Raw genomic sequence first — 19,642 nt, forward strand, 5'->3', positions numbered from 1 at the left:
GTTATGCCCGGTACCAGACTCTTATCTCTGAGGTGTTTGCTTGGTCAACAGCGAAGTTTGCCTTGGATCATGACTGTGCCCGGCTGGGTGTGAATGTCTGCCTCTCCTGATTTCCCACAGGTATTGTGGCTCCTGATCTTAGATGGGGAGGGCTTTGCTGAGGGCACTGCAAGTTCAGAGACCCATTTCTGAGCCCAGCAATGTGGCCTCCGGCCCTGCAATGGCTCTCCCCTAGCCCCCAGCTTCAAAGAGGGCTGCAGCAGAGTCACCCCAGAAAAGCAGCTTCCGGGCTCTGCCCTGTCACCTCAGGCCCGCGTCCTCAGGGTCTGTGGCTTTGGCCGATGTCTTGCACCCGCATCGTTCTGCAGTCACCACCGAGACAGCCGATGCAAGCACAGGACCCGCGGCCAGCAGCCCCCTTCCGTGCCTTTCACAGCCTCTCACTGGCTCTCTGCAGTGCCCACAGCCCGTCCCAGCGGGCGCTACCTCTCTGCTTCACCAGCACGGGCTCACCGATCCTGCTGATGCGTCAGGAACATGGCAGCTATTCTTAGCCCCCTTTGCTGACAGGAGAGCGAAGGGGAAGGAGAGATAGCGAGCACTGTGCTCACCACACCTGTCACTGCGCCTCATCACCCGAATCCAGGAATTCCGAGAGAGCCTTGTTCTCATCCGTTTGCTTCTGCCTCATTTTGGGGACATGTCTATCTTTCCAGAAACTATATGAAAGAGGGAGGGATTCAGATGTCTAAATCAGAGCCAGAAAGGATACGGAAATGCTGCAATTCTTAACTGCAGAGATTCTAGAAGGGACGACATGCAGCCCACCTGATCTTGCCCCCAATCTCCTCTCTGTTTTATGACCTCAGGGGGAAAAATCTGCAAACACAGATTCCTTCCCCTCACCCCCTTTGGCTGCCCTGACCAGTGCATTTCCAGACTCCCAGCCGCAGGAGAGTTGGAAGTTTGGAGGCCACGTATTCACTTCTCAGTGCCTACACCCTTGGAGGGAAAGAGGGCCATCTCGTCTGGACAGAAAGCTTCTCTGTGTCCGTGCTGTGGTCCCCATGTGACAGACACTGAGCACCAAAGAAGCAAAAGACAACTCCTTTCCCAAAGGGCTGACAGCATGAAGGGATGATGGAAAAGCATGTGCCGACGGAGAACAGCTCTCCGTCCAGCGTGGCCTCAAAGTCCCTGTGACCTTGGGCAAGTCATCTCACCTCTCTGAGCCTGTCCCCTCACATCCCAAAGGAGAAGGTCCAGGGGGTGCTGACAGCGGCGCTGCAGCTCTGATGGGCTGTGATCCTACCCAACTCACTCCTGCATTCTGTTACTTCCTCCTTTGGATGAAAGGGAAAGCTTTGAAACAGCTTAATAGTTGAAGCATTTTATCCTCGGCTACATTTCTTTAGGGAGTGGAATGTGGATTCAGGGTCCAGTTGCCTATTTCTTTTCAAGCTGAATGACTGAATGCCTTAGGTCAGCTGTTAACAAAATGGGGTCAGAGTCATCATTCCATTCCACAGGCTTTCTGATTCTCCCTGTGAGCTGCCAGCTCCCCCTCAGCACCCCCCCCCCCTTTACATGAGGAGAAACAAGGCCCCGAAGGGGTGAGGCTTGACTCCATACTGGAAAGATAGTGGCAGTGTTTGTGAATGAACCTCCCAAGCACATGAATTGGTTCAATAACCTAGACTGGGATCTGGGCTTCACTCTCCAATCCTAACCAACAGCTCTTCTTGACACTGGAGAGAGCAACTGCTTTCCTTTTTGACAAGTTGGCTCAAAAGGAAGGAGGCAAAAAAAGAGGTGTCAAGATGTCTTGCTGTTCAGCTTGTGACCCCCCAGAAGGACAGGGGCCGGATAGTCTGCGCTGTCGCCACCCCTCAGGGAGGGCCCCGGATGGGATTGGACCCGGTCTTCGGTCTTGCTAAATGATGTCTTCTGTCACATGACCGAGGACCTCAGCAGATTCAGGCCAACTACTTACACCTGGGTCACATCACCATCCAGAGCCTGGGCATGAGGGGCTGGTTAGGATGACCTTTAGGAAACCTGATGAGGCAACACTCTCCACTGCCCGTTTTCTCCTGAAAGGCAGGGTCCTCTGGCTTTCGTCTCCTAGTGTTGATTTCTAGCTCTGATGTGTCCCTCGCCTGTGTGGTTCTTTAGAAAATGACTTCTTACACACACAGGTACTTTCGCACACACACCTACATGAACCAGTCTGAGAGTCTATAACCCAGTGCCAAGCACAGAACCTGGCCTGTGGTTAAATGCTCAATGAACTTCTGTTGAATAAAAGTAGCCCAAAAGAATCTAAGCAAAACGTGAACTGGGGTGTTTGTAAGTCCCTGAGCTTGTCAATTCCAGGAGACAGCACCGCATCATGGTGTTTGGACCATATCACACTGAACAACATCTCCCCCAACCTCCCACATAAATGCAATCCCACAGCAGCCCCAGCAGGCCCCCACCGACCCGACCTCACTTTGAACTGTCCCTCCCCTGGTTCTCTGTTGGAATCATTCCCATTGTTTCCCATTGTTGGGATGCCTCCCCCACATACTTCTTCCCCTGCTGAAATCTACCCATCCTTCAAGGCCTCACTCCATGCCATCCCCTCTGTGTAGCCTCAGACTGACTCTGTGAGTCTGAAAGTCAGAATTGTTTTCTCTCTCCTTTGTCCTCTCAGCAGACTATGACCACGATATTATATTTTATTTGAGCTCTCTACCAGCCCTTGCAATAATATCATTGCCAGTGCATATCTCTGTCCAGCCCTGCCCTGCCCACCCCTTGCTAGGTGCCTCTGGGTCCCTCCCAAGGGCCCAATACAGCCTTGCACACAGTGACTGTTTATGGAGGATGCCCAGTGAGGTGCAAAGGCTCTGATGCTCCCAGGGGCATCGCTTGCATTCAGCAAAGCTGCCGACAGTCTTGGGCCGGCTGGTGGGAAGCACCTGCCAGGCCCAGCAGCTGCACAGGCGGGGCAGCATCGAGACCCTGGGCTGAGGGGCGAGCCCGTCCTTACTTGGCATAGGCTTTCTCCAGCAGGCACGGCCAAAACTCTTGGTTGTTGAGAGGATGCACAAAGAGGTACTTCCTGTTCAGGACAGGCAGGCGATCATCAACCACCACTTCCACCCACTGGCCACACTGCCAGAACTGGAAGAGAGATGAATATACAGCTCAATAGCATTGGGGTAAGGGAGCTCCTGGACCCGCAACCTGTGTCAGAAGATAACCACCGTCACCACATAACCTCCACAAGGCAAAAATGAACGCTATCCAGAACAAATCTCAGCCCACGTTGATGGACAGGGGATGTCATCTCCACTGGCAGATGGAGAAAATGAGTCACAGACCAAGTTAGTCAAGGAGAATACAGCCCAGCAGAGAGGAAGGAGACTTAGGTTCTAGCTAGACTTTGCTCCTAACTCTGGCCTCATTTTGGCGAGTCCTTTGTGAGCTCTGAGCAGGAGACTCTCCTGGTGTAGCCGGGCACAGAAGGGCAGTGGGGGAAGCAGATGCTGAATGACAAAGCAGAGTGGCAGATACAGATGCTGTCATGGGGAAGGAGAGCCTGCTGGGAGCTGAAGGCTGGCGGGAGGAGGCCGGGCGGGGCAGGTGGAGAAGAGGCGGGAAAGGCATCCCAGATGGCAGGGACAGCGTGGGCGAAGGCCCAGGGGCCGCAGGATGAGCAGTGCACAGGAGGACTGAGCAGTTACAGCCTCGCTCTGGCCCTGCCATCAGAGCAGCAGAAATGACACCGGCTGGCGCTGCTCCTGCTAAGAGCACAAATGAAGCAGATGTTCCTCTCCAAAACAGACTGCTTTAATCCTCAGCATTCAACTCTTAATGGATCACCCAGGACATCGCCAAATGAGGAAAATCCATAATACAGCCGGCCTTTTGGAGTCTCTTCTCTGGTCTCTCCTGTGCTGGCTAAGCAGCAGGGCTTCCGGCTTCAGGCCTGAACCTTGATGAAGGCAAGTCTCCGACAGGTGGGCTCAACATAAACCTGGGTGGATGCGATCTATCATCTGCTTGGCAATAACAGGAAGCCATCCACAGGGCCTTTCCACAGCTGGATATCCCAGATGTTGGGCCTGAGAACACACTTTCAAAGCAGAAATGGAAACCAAGATAGAGGTGTCAGTGGAGACAAATCAAAGATGTTTTCATGGTCACTAATGAACCCGGGCACTGCGGTCAGTTCTGGCACCGCTGTGGATTCGTGTCCCTATTGCAATGAAGATGCATCGGTGGGTGAAGTCGAGAGCCAGCAGGGATGTTATTAGAAGGAGATCGTGAAATGTGGCTGAAGCGCCAAGGAAAGCTAATCCCAGCTCTTAGAAGAGGGCCCTGGAAGGATAACCCAATCTGGATTTGGGTTTAATGGGAAAGCCAAGTGTGGTAGACAGTACCCAGTCAGTGGAAATGTGCTTGAGTCCTGGTTTTGTCTTTAGTTATCTGAGCAACAGACATTGGGTAACACACTTAATTCTCTGTGTCTCAGTATCCACATCTGTCAAATGGGGGTGAGAGTAAGAACTGCCTTCTGGGGCTATAATTGGGATCAGATGAGACTGTGAAAGTGAGATCGCAATTTTGAAAGTAGAAACTGTTTTTCAATAACAGCCTTTCCATTCAGCACCTAAGACTGCCTGGAGCACAGTCAGTCACGCAGAATGAACGAGTCCTGGCTTGAAGGAGCTCCTCTGGTTGGTTCCCCCTTAGAAGTCACCCTTACCCCATCTTCCCACACTGGTAATGTTGACCAACTTACTTCCCCTGTATCAGATATGATCATGCAGAGTGTGTCCTGCCTGGGCCTCAAGTTGTCCCTATCATTCAGCCAACACTTGCAGCCCCGAGGCAGTGCAGACACAGCTGAACTCTGCATCTTGTAGCTCGTTCCTCAGTGTGCTCCTTGGCCCAGCAGCATCAGCATTACCTGGGCACTTGTTAGAAGACCCAGGATGCAAATAACTGGACTTCAGGAGGAGAGAACAGGATAAAGGAGGATGCCCAGAAATAATGGAGGGAAATTTAGCTGAGCAAAAAAGGAGCAGGTCTTCAGAAAGAAAGGGCTTGCTAAATTCCAGTCAAGATTGATTTTAAAAAGGCATAATCTGGACATATTCCAGAGAAATTTCAGAACACCAAGGGGAGAAAGAGCCTCTTATTAATATGTAGTCTGAAAGAACCAGTTACATACAAAGTAAGAGCATAGATTAGCATTGGGTTTTTTCTTCTGCAACATAGGACCCTATAAGACAATGGAATAATGTTTATAGAGTCTTAAGGAAAGGGAATGTGATCCAAGAATTTAAAACCCAATTGCAATATCATTCTTAAGAAAGAGCAAATAAAATACACTTATGCCATCTGAGGAAATTATTCAAGGAACTATTCCTACCGAATGATGATGAAATGAGAACAAAAGTCTTCAATAAGAGGAAATGAAGGGTGAGAGAAACAATGGTGAGCGATAAGGTTTAAGTAAGGCTTAAATTGTATAAGAAACATCAAATGGTGAAAATAAAATTAATAATGAAGGGATGAGCAAAGATGTAACAGGGAAATGTAAATAGCAGGAAGCTGGAATAGCAATATGAATATCACATAAAGAGAAACTGAAGGCCTAAAGCATTACATGTGACAAAGAGGGATATATTTGTAAGCTTTATTTCACCAACCAGATAATAAGAATCTTCGGGCACTAATGAATATAGCAGGAAGAATATAAAGCCAGAATATCTGAAAGCATAAGAGGAACTCTCCAAACTCTAACTTTGGGGAACTTCATCACCTCTTTTAGAATTTGACAAATCACACAGACAAAAAATAAGCCAAGATAAAAGAGATGATTGTAGATTATATAATATGCAAATGAAGCATTTACAAAAATGTGATGGACTTGACCATAAATAAAACTTTAATAATTTCCCCAAACATAGAGATTTATGGACTATATTTTTTACCATAATTTAATAAATCTAAAACTCTACAACCAAAAGATGACCTTCCTATAAAATGTACTCAAAACTAAAAATATATTATATTAAAATTAATAAAAGTAAGATATTTTATATTGAAACCTATAGATAGAAATAAGATCTCAGAGGAAATTTTCTAGTCTCAAATTTTTTATGATTAAAAAAAGACTAATAATATTAAATGTGAAGATTCAGAAAATTTAAAAAACACAATAAAATTAACCAAGAGAAAATAAATGGGAATTAATGAAAATAACTAAAAGTAATTATATAAATCAAAGCCTCAATCATCTGGATCTGTTATGTATTTTACTTTTAAACAAAAGATAACCAATGAATAGCACCATTATTCAAATTATGTCAGATCAAAGTATGTAAAGCTCAATGGGTTCACTTTAAAAAGTTAGTAAAACTCAAACATTTAAAGAAAAACTAGACTCCAATTCTACATATTACATAGATGCAATAATTCTATTCAAATTTTTAACAAATTAAATCCAACAGTGTATTTAAAGAACAGAGCACCAGGAAAATATATAACTAAAAACCAGAGAAGGCAGGGTTTTGCTCTTGTCACTCTTATTCAAAATTGTCAGGTACTAACTTAAGAGACAAGGCACAAGGGAAAATAATTTCTATAAATATTAAAAGAAGAGACAAAATCATCTTTATTTGCAGAAAATATTAGATAACTAAAAAATCCAGAGTCTACTAAAGAAAAAAGTTAGAACAAATAAAGGAATGTGATCAGGTGGCTGGATAGAATTTAATATCTAATAAGGAGTGGCTTTTCTCTTTTCAGCAATATCTAGAAGTTAGAAATGAGGGGAAAAATCTCATTCACATGAGCTACAAACCGTAAAATATGTGAGACTACATTTACTAAGAAGGGTACAGCACTAATATGAAAACAAAACCATAACATTTTATTGAAGGGTATAAAACTAGTTCTGAATAAATGGAAAGATAGACCATGTTTCTGGAATGAATCATTAACATAATAAAAGTGTAATTTTTCCAAATTAATACATAAATTTATTGCTGCTCCACTTCGCCTCACAATGGCTTTTCTTTTTAATTAGACACAATGATTTTAAAGTTCTCATTGAAGAATAAATGTGCAAGAATTAGCAAGATATTTCTGAGAAAAGAATAATGAATAATGAAGGTGAAATCATCCTACCAGATGTTACAACTTATTCTCAAGCTACTGTGATAAAAATAACCAGATATGGCACAAACTAGATATAGACAAAAGCTCGATGATGTACAGGGTTCTTGATCAAAGACTCCTTTTTTCTTTTGGTGACTGCATCTGCCTTTTAAAAAAATTACATGAGGGCTCACTCACCCTCTCAGGAGCATGCCCATGCCTCTCCCTTCCTCCTCTTCTTCCCCCACAGGCACACATCTCCTAACCTCTAAGGGACCCCGGAGACTTGCCACCAGGGGAGCAACAGGCAGTGGCAGCTCGTCCTGGATTAACCCCCTGAGCTTGTCCCCAAGGCCCCTTTTCTCTGATTTCTCAGTGAGCCGAAGCAGCCCCACCTAGGCTCTCTCCTGTTGCTTCTTCTATCCTAAGCCTTTCCTTGTTTCACCGTCCTCTCAAAAGTGCTCTCAAAAGTAAATGAATACATAATACAAAAATAAAAACAATTTACATGAGAACATTTTTACTCTCATCTTTCCCAGGCGTTGTCAGATTATGAGCTCACATACTTTCTTGGAGCTATGCAGTGTAACTAACACATAAGTTAGTGCCTCTTCCACATCTCAGGATGCCAGACAAGGGAATATTTAAGAGAGTCATCCCCTGTGCTCAGAGAAAACCATGTGGGAGCATCCCAGCAGTGCACGTACCCAGAAACAGAAAATCCCTGCATACTGGTGGGAAAAGCTTTGGTTCGTCAGGATCTTCTGCAGATGCTGTGGGTTCTGTGTCAAGGAGCCCAGTGCTGCCAGGAACCAGCAGTCTCCTGTGAGGGGACACACACCAAGTGTGAGAGGCTTACTGGAAGCCCCACCCCATGCATTTTGCAGGTCTTTGTTACCAGAGTCCACATATGTCCTTCTGAATAATGCATTTTTTTTTCTATCTGAGAGAGAATTGAAGGAAGGATTCACTAGAGCCAGTTCTAAGTAAGACAGAGGAGGAGCTGGTGATGATAATGATGGAGGTGATGGTAGGGGTGATGATGGTGGAGGTGATGGTGGGGGTGACTAATGGTGGAGGTGATGGTGGGGGTGATTGATGGTGGAGGTGATGGTGGGGGTGATTGATGGTGGAGGTGATGGTGGGGGTGATTGATGTGGAGGTGATGGTAGGGGTGATTGATGTGGAGGTGATGGTGGGGGTGATTGATTGTGAAGGTGATGGTGGGGGTGATTGTGGAGGTGATGGTGAGGGTGTCTGATGGTGGAGGTGATGGTGGGGGTGATTGATGTGGAGGTGATGGTGGGAGTGATTGATGGTGGAGGTGATGGTGAGAGTGACTGATGGTGGAGGTGATGGTGGGGGTGATTGATGGTGGAGGTGTTGGTGGAAGTGATGGTGGTTTGAGGGAGGTCAGGAGAGCGCCAGCCAGGCTTTGGCAGGGCTGGTGGGCCACCTTGTCTTCTGATTCTCATTTTGCCAGAGGTGCTCAGAACTAAAGTGACAGTGTCTTTTGTTATCAGCAAATAGATTTGTGCTTTTCTTTGTTAATACTTGCTCAGCCTCTCCCTGTGTCAGGGCCCCTCTAGCCCACACAGGGGTTCTCTCCTCTTCCCCCTTGAGGGCAATGAAGCCTTGAGTTTCTCCTTGGATGTCATGGTGAGCCCTTTGAGCATGAGCATCATCCCCTTCTCCTAAGTCTTCCCTCCTTTTTCTTCAACACAATCAATTATTTGAATGCCATTTTGTGTCAGGCACAGAAATGCCCTCATAGAGGTCCCATCTTCACATAGGGGAAGCTCTAACCGGAGGATTATTAGCTGCTGGGGGCTCTTCCCAACACTGAAACACAGGCTTCTATCCACTTAGCCCAAGACACCGTGATTCCATCAGGGGAAGTCCAGGTGCAGGCATAACTTGTAGGCAGGCATTTAAGGATATAGAGTCTGTTCTTAGAAGAGTCTGATTGTGCTGTCTCCTAATTCCCTGTCCACTTTCCTCTCTCAGCCTGTCCACCCCCCCACTCCTGGGCTTCTGGCTCAGGGATTTCTCTCGGCCATTCCTGATCCGGCCCAGGGGCCTCCTTCAAGGCAAGCCCTCTTAGCAACAACTTTGATCCATGGCTGTCTGGTGGGTGGGAGGGAGTCAAACAGCCCTGGATTCAAATCCAACTCTGTCACTTATTGTTTATGTGACATGAAAGACATGATTTTACCTCTTGGACCCTTTGGTTTTGCATATATGTATAGAGTGGGGATGTTACTGGGCGTAAAGGAAACAGCACATGCACAGTATATAGCACCGCATTGCAAAGGCTCAATGAACACTTGCTTCCCTTTCTCCGTCTCTCTCTCCTTCCCATCTTCTGGATGCGTCTCTCTACCCAGTGCTCAGACTAAATCCTGTGTCCGTTTTCTCCCTTTCTTCGATAATGCCTCACTGCAATGGCACACCCATGGCTGAGCTGACGTGCAGGCTGCAGACTGGACATGGGCTGTCCATCTCTGAGGGGCCGGCCTCCCCTCTCAGCAGTTGGGACAGAGTTCTGAGGGTCTCCACACCTCCCTATCCAGAGGCTGACTTTGAGCAGCCTGCCCTGATAGGCCAGAAGAGAAGACGGTGAGTTCTTACCTGCCTTCCCTTGCTGGATGTCAAATCTGCTCGCACCTTCCAGGATGAAATGAGGCTCTGCTTTACCCATCAATAAATCCTTAGGAAAGAGGGAGAAAAGCCATGAGCATCTTTCATCCCTCTATGTCCCAGAGTGGTACCCAAGACATCACTCACTTTGTCTTTGAGAAGTAGAGGTTAATTCTTAAATAGGTGCTTAAAAGTTCCCCTCATTCTTCAGGTTTTATTGCTATCAGGAAGGCAGCCGTCACCAGGGTGTATATGTAACTGTGAGACAGGCAATAAATACCTAAGCAACTGCATGAGGAGATAACATCAATAAGGTCTCAGGATCCCCGAATCAGATATTCAGCCATCCTGGTGCTAACAGGCAGTGTTTTATGAAGAGGTTATAAATGAGAGAAAAAAAGAATCGGATACATTTATTAGAGGAAACTTTTATAAACATAATAAAACTTTCCCGTGTGAAATGTTGTCTCTTAGAAGTCAGCCTGGGCCTTCTGGGCTTCAGGTTCAAGTGCAGCCATGTGCTGTTCAGGATGCAGGATGTGCACTACTCAGATCTTTGTTGGCTCCCTGACTGATTCTAGAAGATCCAGGCCCCTCATCCCAGGTGCTGTTACTCAGAGCCTAGTTCTTCCCCAACCTCCAACACACACAGCGCCTGCTGGCTACAGAGAGGGTCGCTGGAGGATTCGGCAGTGCTGCGATGTCTGGGAGAATTTTGGGAACTCGCAGCAGACATGAGGATGGTGAGAGTTCCTGAGGGGCCCCCGGGCCCTTGGGGAAAACACTGGGTAAAGGTCTGGCTCCTGCCTCGGCCCCACCAGCCTGTAGGTTTGCCCCTGCTAGGAGTCGGTGGGACTACCCTCAGCATCCTCTCCCGGCAGCTCTGCCGGGAGTTCCATCGCACACGTTGGCGGAATTTGCTAACTGTGCCTGTATCATTTCTTTTCACATTGACAAATAAGTCCCCAGAGAGCAGGGCTGCAAAGTGGAAATAGATTCATTTGCTCAACAGCCATGCACGTGCGGAGTCCCTGCCTTGTGAGACCTGCCAGCCCTTTGTGAGCTACGTTTCCTGGTGGAGCTGCCAAGGGGCAAGCAAAGGTGGGCATGTCTGCAAACACGGAGGCCCCGCAGGCGCGTGAGGGGCCATGACTCACTGCACCTCCTCCCGCCGCCTGTCCACAAGTAACCGGCCCTCTCAGATGGCAAGAGGGGCACTGGGCCCAGGCCCTGGGGTGGAGGCGCCACACCCAACCCTCTGCTGCCCCCAGGGCTGGGCAGAACGTGGGGGTCTCTCCCAACACAAGCAAGCAGGGCAGAGGTCTCTGCAGAGCCACGGAGGGAACCACTCTTCCAGTTTCAAAGCAACTGGGGGCACTTCATGGACTTTACCTGTCCCCGCTCCTACTGGAAAAGGAAGCCAGGCCCCAGTGGAGGGCCGCTGCCAGGGAGCAGACGCGTAGACCTCCACTTATGGGAGCTGGGGAGGAGGAACCACGGGCTCCTGGACCAGGAACAAAGATAACGGTACTCAGCTTTCTGACCCACCCCCAGCGCGCCTCTTCCTCACTGGTTCTCCTGGTCCCCCCCAGTGAGCAGCGGAGAAGGGGTGTGTGTGCTTGAGAGTCCAATCAGACACACCTGGTGTGGAATCCTGCTCTGCGTTGCTCTCTGGTGGCCCTGAGCAACTTCCCTTCCTTTGCGGAGCCTCCGTTTCCTCGTGTGCAAAATGGGAGACTCCAATGATAAGGTGACCCAGGCACCGGCTGCCATTATCAGCCCTTCCGGAGGCCAGGCGCTTTGTCCACGGGCTGCCTCCCTGCGGCCTGGCAAAGCAAGAGCCCTTCCCTTTTCCACACGAGGAAGGAAGCGAAATACTTAGCACAGCGCCTGGCAGGGTATATGTTCAATAAATATTGATTCCCTCCGTCTGCAGTATTTGCAAACTTTGAAAAGCCATATTCATAGACAAACCCAGAACCTCAAATCCATTCATTATTAAACAACATAGAATAAAAGCATGAATTAAGCAGTCGACTCACAGATGTTAGCAAGAAAAAGACAAAAAGAACCTGGCAAATATAGGAGGAAAGAAGTGATAAAAGAGCACAATTAGGGAATTATAAAACAGAGAAATCAATAGTGCAAGTAAATTGTTCCTTTTGGGCAAGAAGGCTTACATAGATCCAACCTTTGGCAAATGTGGTAGAGAAACCCAAATAAAAGTAGCAAAAATTGGGTTTTAGCAATTTAAAACATGAAGTAAGATTCTATACTAATCCATTTAAAAGTACTAATGATTTTCTGATGAAAGTGAACATTGCCCCAAATTATTCAAGTTAGTATATAACCCAAGAAGATCAATAACCTTGGAATAGTATTTTTAAATGACCCCAGAACATCTCCCCACCATCTCTGTTAAAGGCTGCTAAGTACACATGATTTTCCTGCTGAGTTGTCTCAAACTTTCACAGACTAGACAATTCCAGTGTCACTTACAGTTTCATTGTTTAAAAAAAAGTTTGGAAGAAGAATCCTGCCACCATTTATTCTAAGAAGCCAGCACAGCCTGGAGGCCCAAACCGAGAGAGAGCGAAAACACAGAAGCACACACGCACCAGGCTGATTATACTCATGGAAACACATGAAATAACATACCCAGCCAATGAATCTACCATAAGTGACAAGACTAACCCACTCTCAAGTAGGGTTTTCCATAGAAATTTGCCAGGGTGGTTTCATATCAGGATATCCAATGATGGAAAAAAGTATTTACATGGGCCAAAGAGGAGACAATTTTTATCCTTCTATGAAGGCATTTGATAAATGCACAAGTTTCTCTGATTTGCCCAAGTAACAAAAATAAAAACTAAAAAAACCAAAATTTTAGCTAATTAGGAACAGAAAGATATTTTAATGTTATAAAAACTAAATGGCAATTATTTCCAATAAAAAGTCCATAGTCAACATCAATCAACTTTGGGCACATGACCAGCATCTAAGTCCCCTGACCTCTGAGCTGCCTGTTCCTTCCCCACCCTGGGCTTCCATGGGTGCTGGAGGGTCTCAAAGGTAGAAAGAGGCCCTAACCGGTTTGGCTCAGTGGATAGAGCGTCGGCCTGCAGACTGAGGGGTCCCAGGTTCGATTCCGGTCAAGGGCATGTACCTTGGTTGCGGGCACATCCCCAGTGGGGGGTGTGCAGGAGGCAGCTGATCGATGTTTCTCTCTCATCGATGTTTCTGACTCTCTATCCCTCTCCCTTCCGCTCTGTGAAAAATCAATAAAATATATATTTTTTAAAAAGGTAGAAAGAGGCAGAAGTAGACTAAGAAGTGTTTTTATCTGCTGGGCTGACCTCCTGGGACAAGGCCCACAGAGAAAATGGGTAAAGATGGCTGGGAGGATGGTAAGGCGCTGGCTCCGGGCAGTCCCCCTGTCTCCAGCTGGACCAGGAGCACAGGGCAGTGAAGTCACTGTCAAGGATCAGAGTATCCACCCCGGGCGTGACTCAATCACCACGGGCTCGCGGGCATGGAGACCCCTAGGTCCCCCCTCCTACAGCTTGGATTCAGCAGGCCATCCAGAGGCAGAGCCCAGGATTGACAGCTCCTCAGGTGAGTCCCGCGAGGCCCAGCGAGCAGGTGCAGAGCAGAGATTTGTTCCAGGGCCCACAGGAAGCAGCTGGGGTCGGGCAATCTGCCTCCCTGGTGCCTGGCTCTTCCCCAGGGACCACACCAGCAGGCAGGGGCTTCATGACTTTGGTGTTTCCTGATTCTGTGAGGCAGACTGGCCTTTTGAGGGCACTGAAACACCCATATGTGCAGAAGAAAACTGCCATGGTCGACTTTCTGTGTCAGCTTGACTGGGTCACAGGTACTTGGCTAAACCCCATTTCTAGGTGGATCTGAAAGAGTGTTTCCAGATGACATTAGCATGTGAATCAGTGGACTTGGGAAAGCAATTGTCCTCCCAGTGTAGATAAGCCTCACCCAATCCGGAGAAAAATAAAACAAAAGGCAGAGGAAGGGAGAACTACCCTTTTCTGACTGACTGCTGAGCTGGCACATTGGCGTTCTCCTGCCCTTGGATGGGGAGTTACACCATCTGCTGCCTGGTTCTCAGGCCTTGCCTCTCAGACCTAACTATGGCACTGGCTTCGCTGGGTCTCCAGCTGGCAGATGGCAGAGTGTGGGGCTTCTCAGCCTCCGTGAACACGTGAGCCAATTTCTCAGAGTAACTCTACCAATAGGGAATATGGATATATTTCCTATTAGTTAGATGCTACAGGATATACATTCGTTCTGAATTGTGAAGCTCGTTCTCAATGCAAAGTGTGGGGCACCCCCTGTTACATTAGGGATGCCAGAAACTCACGTAACGCAAAAGTCCCTGGAGTTTAAGAAACTCCCCTCCCTGGAGTGGCACCAAAGCCACACTCTCCCGCATCGTTTCTGGAGGGGTCTCTCCCAATGGGACATCACTGGGTCTATTTTCGACAGTGATTCCTGCATTCTTTTCAAAGGCTGCTCAGGCATGTCCCCAGACGGTGTGCTGCTCTCGCATGAGGGAACGCCAGGCTTAGCATACGGGCGTTTAGACACAGGCGCTTTCAGGGGGTGGCCAGAGGTCAGGCTGGGCCTGGTGGCAGCGTCACTCCCTCTTCTATTTTCTCTAGGAAGATTGGCTTTATTGGCATCAAAGTTCTTCCGCTCAATGGCAACTGTCTGTTGGCATGTTTACTTTCTCTCACCTTCTGTTACTTATTGCTTTTACAACTTACACTCATATCTCCACTTTATGGAAGAACTCATTTTGGTCCCAAGGTGAATTGTTCTTAGTGAAGGATCCTTTCAGAAAGTCTGCTCTGGTTCCTGGGAAGGAGAAAGTTGTTGCCTAGGCAGGCAGTGCTGCATTCTGGGATGGCCACGGGCCAGAATCCACAGTGGGGCTGGGTGTTGCTCTCTGAGCGCCCATCAATGTGGTTTGGGCCCATAGCCCATTCTTCAGTTGAGAAGTGAAATGTTTTTCACTAAAGAATGGGGACAATGGTGAAATTTTAATCCCTCAACCTGACATACACTGGTGACTCTGCTGTGCTCTCCAATAAGGTACATTAAATTAAATTCATTTAAACAGAATAAAATGAAAATTTCAGAACCTCAGTCACACAACCCACATTCCAAGTGCTGAACAGCCACATGTGACCAGTGGTTGCTGTAATGAACGGCACAGAACGAACCTTCCCATCCTCACGGAAAGTTCTATTGGGCGGTGCCGACCTACTGAACAAGGATGATAATGTTATCGACTCACGGGGTTGCCGTGGCAATGTGATGTGTAAAGTGCTTAGATTAATACGTAGCACATGTACAAACTTGATAAATGGGATTTTTTATTATTATCCATGAAATAAAGAAGAACAAAGGAGACAAAATAAGACACATGGAAAGCTCTGGGAAGTACTATACTGCCAGCTGTGATAAGAAACATAAAGACAGATGACATATTCACATATACATTTTAAAAGAAGTGCTGGAATGGAAAAGACAGCCCCTGGTAGAAGAGGAATGGGAATAGACTGCATTTGGCCCCTGGTGCCTCTATCCTGGGTTCCTGGAACGATTCTTTTTTTTTAACCTTTATTGTTGAAAGTATTACATATGCCCCCTTTGTCCCCCACTGACCCCTTCTAACCAGCCTCCACGCCCGCCCAGGCCTTCACCACCCTATTGTCTGTGCTCCCTGGCATGATTTTGTGTAAGTCATTTCACTTTTGTTTGCCTACATTTCTCCTTGACCCCCAAAGACATCACAAGTTGAGATGCTGCTGGAATTAAGATGACGAGAAATTCTCAACCCTTTCTAAATAGATGTATAAATTCTTAAACACTATAAATGTAGTCTCACATCTATTCCCAGCACCGCATGAAAAAAAGGAAACACATTCAAAAAGAATCTCAGCCTCTGAAAATAACCCAGACAAAACAATATTTAACCCTTCCAAATGTTAAACAGAGTTCTCTGGTCAGCCCTCCTTAGGAGGGGAAGGCCTGAAGAAGAGAGTCATTGTGGGGACTTGTTGCTGCTGGCTGGGAAGATGGGTCCTAGAAGGCTGGAGCACCCCACTTTCTTTAAGCAGATCCAAGCCCCATCTGATCCCCACTAATCTCCTCCTTCCCTGAGGCTCCAGGTCTGTCCTGAGTTGGCACCCCCAGAGTTCTGTGTCTTGTTCTGTGTCACCAGAAAATGCCTTTTCTGGACGACCTAACGTGACTTTACTGAAAGTGCTCGGTAGAGTGCATGGCATTTAATATGTGCTCAGTTATACTTGCTGATGTTATCATCCTTAGCTTACTAGACACGATAGCATTTTCCCTTGTTTTAGGTTCCACTGGCTGCTTTTGGAAGCACAAACAGAAGCTTTGAGCACCAGGGCACTCACAGTGACCGTGACCTGGGTCTTTGTCATCAGCAGTGGCCCTGATGAGATTATGAAAACGTTAAGTTGGCTGAGCAATGTCCTCTGGAGCCTCACGCCCTGAAACTGAGATGGTTCTGGAAAAACCAACAAGGCTCTCCTTGCTGCAAGGTGGAGTGAGTGGCCATCTGCTGGGGTGGGGGACTCAGAGGACTTGGAATGTTGCCCTGAAATAGCTTCCTAACTTTCCCGCTGATGTCTAAAATTCTTCTGTAGGTGATCAGGTCTTTGCAAGATTGAAAATACAAATAAAAGTGAGAGAGGCGAGCCAATTATTTAAATTCATCCTATTGTACAAGTGACTGACATGGTAGCTTCCCTTTGAGTAAATTCTAACAGACAAAAAGGAACAGGAGATAAAGACAGTCATACCTGAAGAGAATAAAGAGTGATGACAGGCTCAATTATAGAGACAGAAGAGAGCTCAGAGACACTCTTCACACCTATGTCTTCTCATTTTTCAGGTGAGAATACTGAGGCAGGTCATCTAGTGATGTGCTCAGTGTTAGAGCTGGGTTAGAACTCAGGGGTCCTGAGGGGCCATGGGAGGGACCATGGTGGGCTGGCTCAGAGGGCCCAGGCCTGGGGGGCTCACTCACCTTTGGTCGCTCCCACTGCAGCCTGGAGAGGCGTTTTCCCTGGAGCAGCAACGGGCCTATGGAAGAACTCTCGGCAGGGAAGGTCTCATCCTCAAACAGGAGGCCTCTGCTTAGGCAACGATCCCGCAGGGTCTTAAAGTCCTGGCCCTTGAACTTGATGACGGGCATCTGGGATAGAGGCTCCAGAGTGTGTGCCATGACTCTCCTTAGAAGACCTCCAACGTCTTTTCCTTTGGGTGAGAAAAAAAGATAGTTTTAGAGATGAGCTGTCAAGTCCTTCACATCATCGGATGTGAGCCCTGAAAGGACACTCAGATGTCTGCCCCCCACCCCCTTACAAGTGAGGGGACTGAGACCCAGATCAGTGCTGTCCCTGGTGACACAGCCAGCTGGTAGACGAGCCCAGACTGGAATCAGTCACCCTTCCTCTAGGTTCCGTTGCAATCCGCTGTACCGAACAGCTCCTCAGTATGCTCTATGCGCACCAGAGACTATGGGGGTATTTGCACATTAATGAATATTTATTGAGTACTGACCTTGTGCCAAGCGCTTTCTGAGGGCTGGCAATCCAAAGAAAATACAACATGATCTTTATCCTCCAGGCGCTCATTATCAAGTGGGAAAGATAGATTAGACATTTCAACAACAACATTCAACATTCTATCATTCAACAGAAACTGTCTGTCTAATTAAAAATGTGTGCAAAGTCCTGTGGACATAAAGGAGCTACGAACTGCCAAGGAGAGTCTGGGATGACTCTCCAACAGGCGGCGACCTTTGAATTGGGCCTTGAAGGAAGGAGAATTTTCCAGGTGGAGAAATGGCAGGTAGTAAAATAAATAAATAAATAAATAAGTCCCTCCAGGTGCCCTGAGTAGCAAGTGCAAGGAGGCTCAGGAGTTGGGTTAGAAAGGTCATGGGTGTTAGAGGAAATGGGAGGGGCTGGAGGGGTCATTGGGGTCGGGGCTGGGGATAGGGAGTATTGGCAGAGACGGTCAGGAAGGTAGGTGGGCGATAGCACACACAGACCCAGGGAAAGTTTCTGGATCTGCAAATCCACATCTGTAAGCAGAGAGGAGGGAAAGACTGAAGAAAGAGGCTGGCCACTCATCTGGTAACGAATAGACTTTTTAAAGGGAAATTTACAGGAGGCATGCGTTGGGTGGCTGCAAGGCCAAATGGACCCTTGTGCCCCTTGGTGGGCACCAAAGAAGAATATAGGGTAAAAGGAGGACAGTCAAAGGGACCATATGAGGCTTCTACCAGGTACAGGAAATTACATGCTTGACCAGGTCAGGACAACAACCAGTTCCAGGAACCAGCACATGGCAGGAGGTAGTGGAGCGGTGCTGATGTGTATCAGAGTGAACTACGACCAGATAGTCTCTCAGGGAGGTTTGTGGAAAGCAACCTCCCCTCTGGCCTGGACCCAGCTTGCGGGACAGGAAGTGGTCGCGGCATGGAACGGCAGACCCTCCCCACAGCTGAAAGGCTGGACTGGGAAATGCCTTCTACCTCGCCAGCACCGCGGGGCCATGGAAGAGGTGGGTTGTGATCAGATCTACGCATAGAATTGTGGAGCAAGTTGGAGGCCATGTGGGGGGTAGGTAGGGACGGAGAGAGGGTGGAGTCCAGGTGGCTGCTGCATTTGTCCATGGGAGAGAGTGTTCAAGGGTTAATAGTGAAAATGGTAGAGAAACAGGTTCCAGAGGGAAGGGGGAGGGAGGAAGAAGAAAAGGCAGGTGGTGAGCATTCAAATGGGTTTTGAAGTTTGCTTCCTGCGCTCACCACCTGTTCTGCAACACTGAGTTAGACTCAAGCCTGTGAACTTGTTTCCCACCAGGACGGATTGATAATACCAACCTCCCAAGGCTTGTGGTGGTATTAAATGAGGTTTGACCTAACATACCAAGCAGAGTGACTGGCACTCAATAAATGGTCGTAACCTAATTTCCCTAAAGAGATATCATGGAAGCCTGTTTTTTTTTTTTGTTTTTGTTTGTTTGTTCAGGAGGCTACAGAGGTGTAACTGACATCATTTACGAAAATAGGCATCATTTCCTCAGTCAGCGAGGCAGGCTGACTTCCATCTGAATCCTGAATCCACACTTACTAGTTGTGGGGCTTGGAAAACCTCCTTCGCCCCAAAAGCTGTGCTTTTTACGTTTTTTGACCAGCGTCTGTCTAGGTAGCACAAAAGTCCCCAAGGTCCACATGTCCTATCCATTCCCACTGCACAGTGAAAAGGAATCAAGTGATGCTGAAGCACGAGAGAGAAACATAAACAACTCACAGAAAAAAATTGCAAATTTAAAATAATAGCAATTTCCTTATAGTAACTTATAATAATAGTATGTTACAAATTATTTAAAACACAAATTCACAGGTACTGTGAAGTGGTACAGTACCTACATTTTTGGAGGGTATTATACACACAATTTCTAGCAAATGAGATAAGAATTTACATTTGAACTATTAGGATGAACCACACGAAACTGTCATTTTTGTAGGTCCAGAAGGGTTGACTGGAGTCAGTTTCATATGGTTTAACCCAGTGGTCGGCAAACTGCAGCTTGCGAGCCACATGCGGCTCTTTGGCCCCTTGAGTGTGGCTCTTCCTAAGCCTTAGGAGTACCCTAATTAAGTTAATAACAATGTACCTACCTATATAGTTTAAGTTTAAAAAATTTGGCTCTCAAAAGAAATTTCAATTGTTGGACTCTTGATATTTGGCTCTGTTGACTAATGAGTTTGCCGACCACT

The 19,642-nt window shown here is 47.3% G+C and overlaps 1 protein-coding gene across 1 annotated transcript in view; it reads right to left on the bottom strand.

Moving 5' to 3' along the window:
• The window catches only part of CAPN13 (calpain 13), a 43,349-nt gene extending 26,272 nt beyond the window's left edge, over positions 1-17,077 (bottom strand). The window contains exons 1-4 of the mRNA XM_023758628.1: positions 16,880-17,077; positions 9,793-9,871; positions 7,869-7,984; positions 3,038-3,171 (exon numbers count right to left, since the gene is read on the bottom strand). Coding sequence (XP_023614396.1) covers positions 3,038-3,171; positions 7,869-7,984; positions 9,793-9,871; positions 16,880-17,077 — 527 coding nt within the window. The remainder of the gene's footprint in view (positions 1-3,037; positions 3,172-7,868; positions 7,985-9,792; positions 9,872-16,879) is intronic.
• Positions 17,078-19,642: the final 2,565 nt, after the last annotated feature.

The sequence above is a fragment of the Myotis lucifugus genome, unplaced genomic scaffold, assembly GCF_000147115.1.
Source record: "Myotis lucifugus unplaced genomic scaffold, Myoluc2.0 scaffold_134, whole genome shotgun sequence".
NCBI classification, from domain to species: Eukaryota; Metazoa; Chordata; class Mammalia; order Chiroptera; family Vespertilionidae; genus Myotis; species Myotis lucifugus.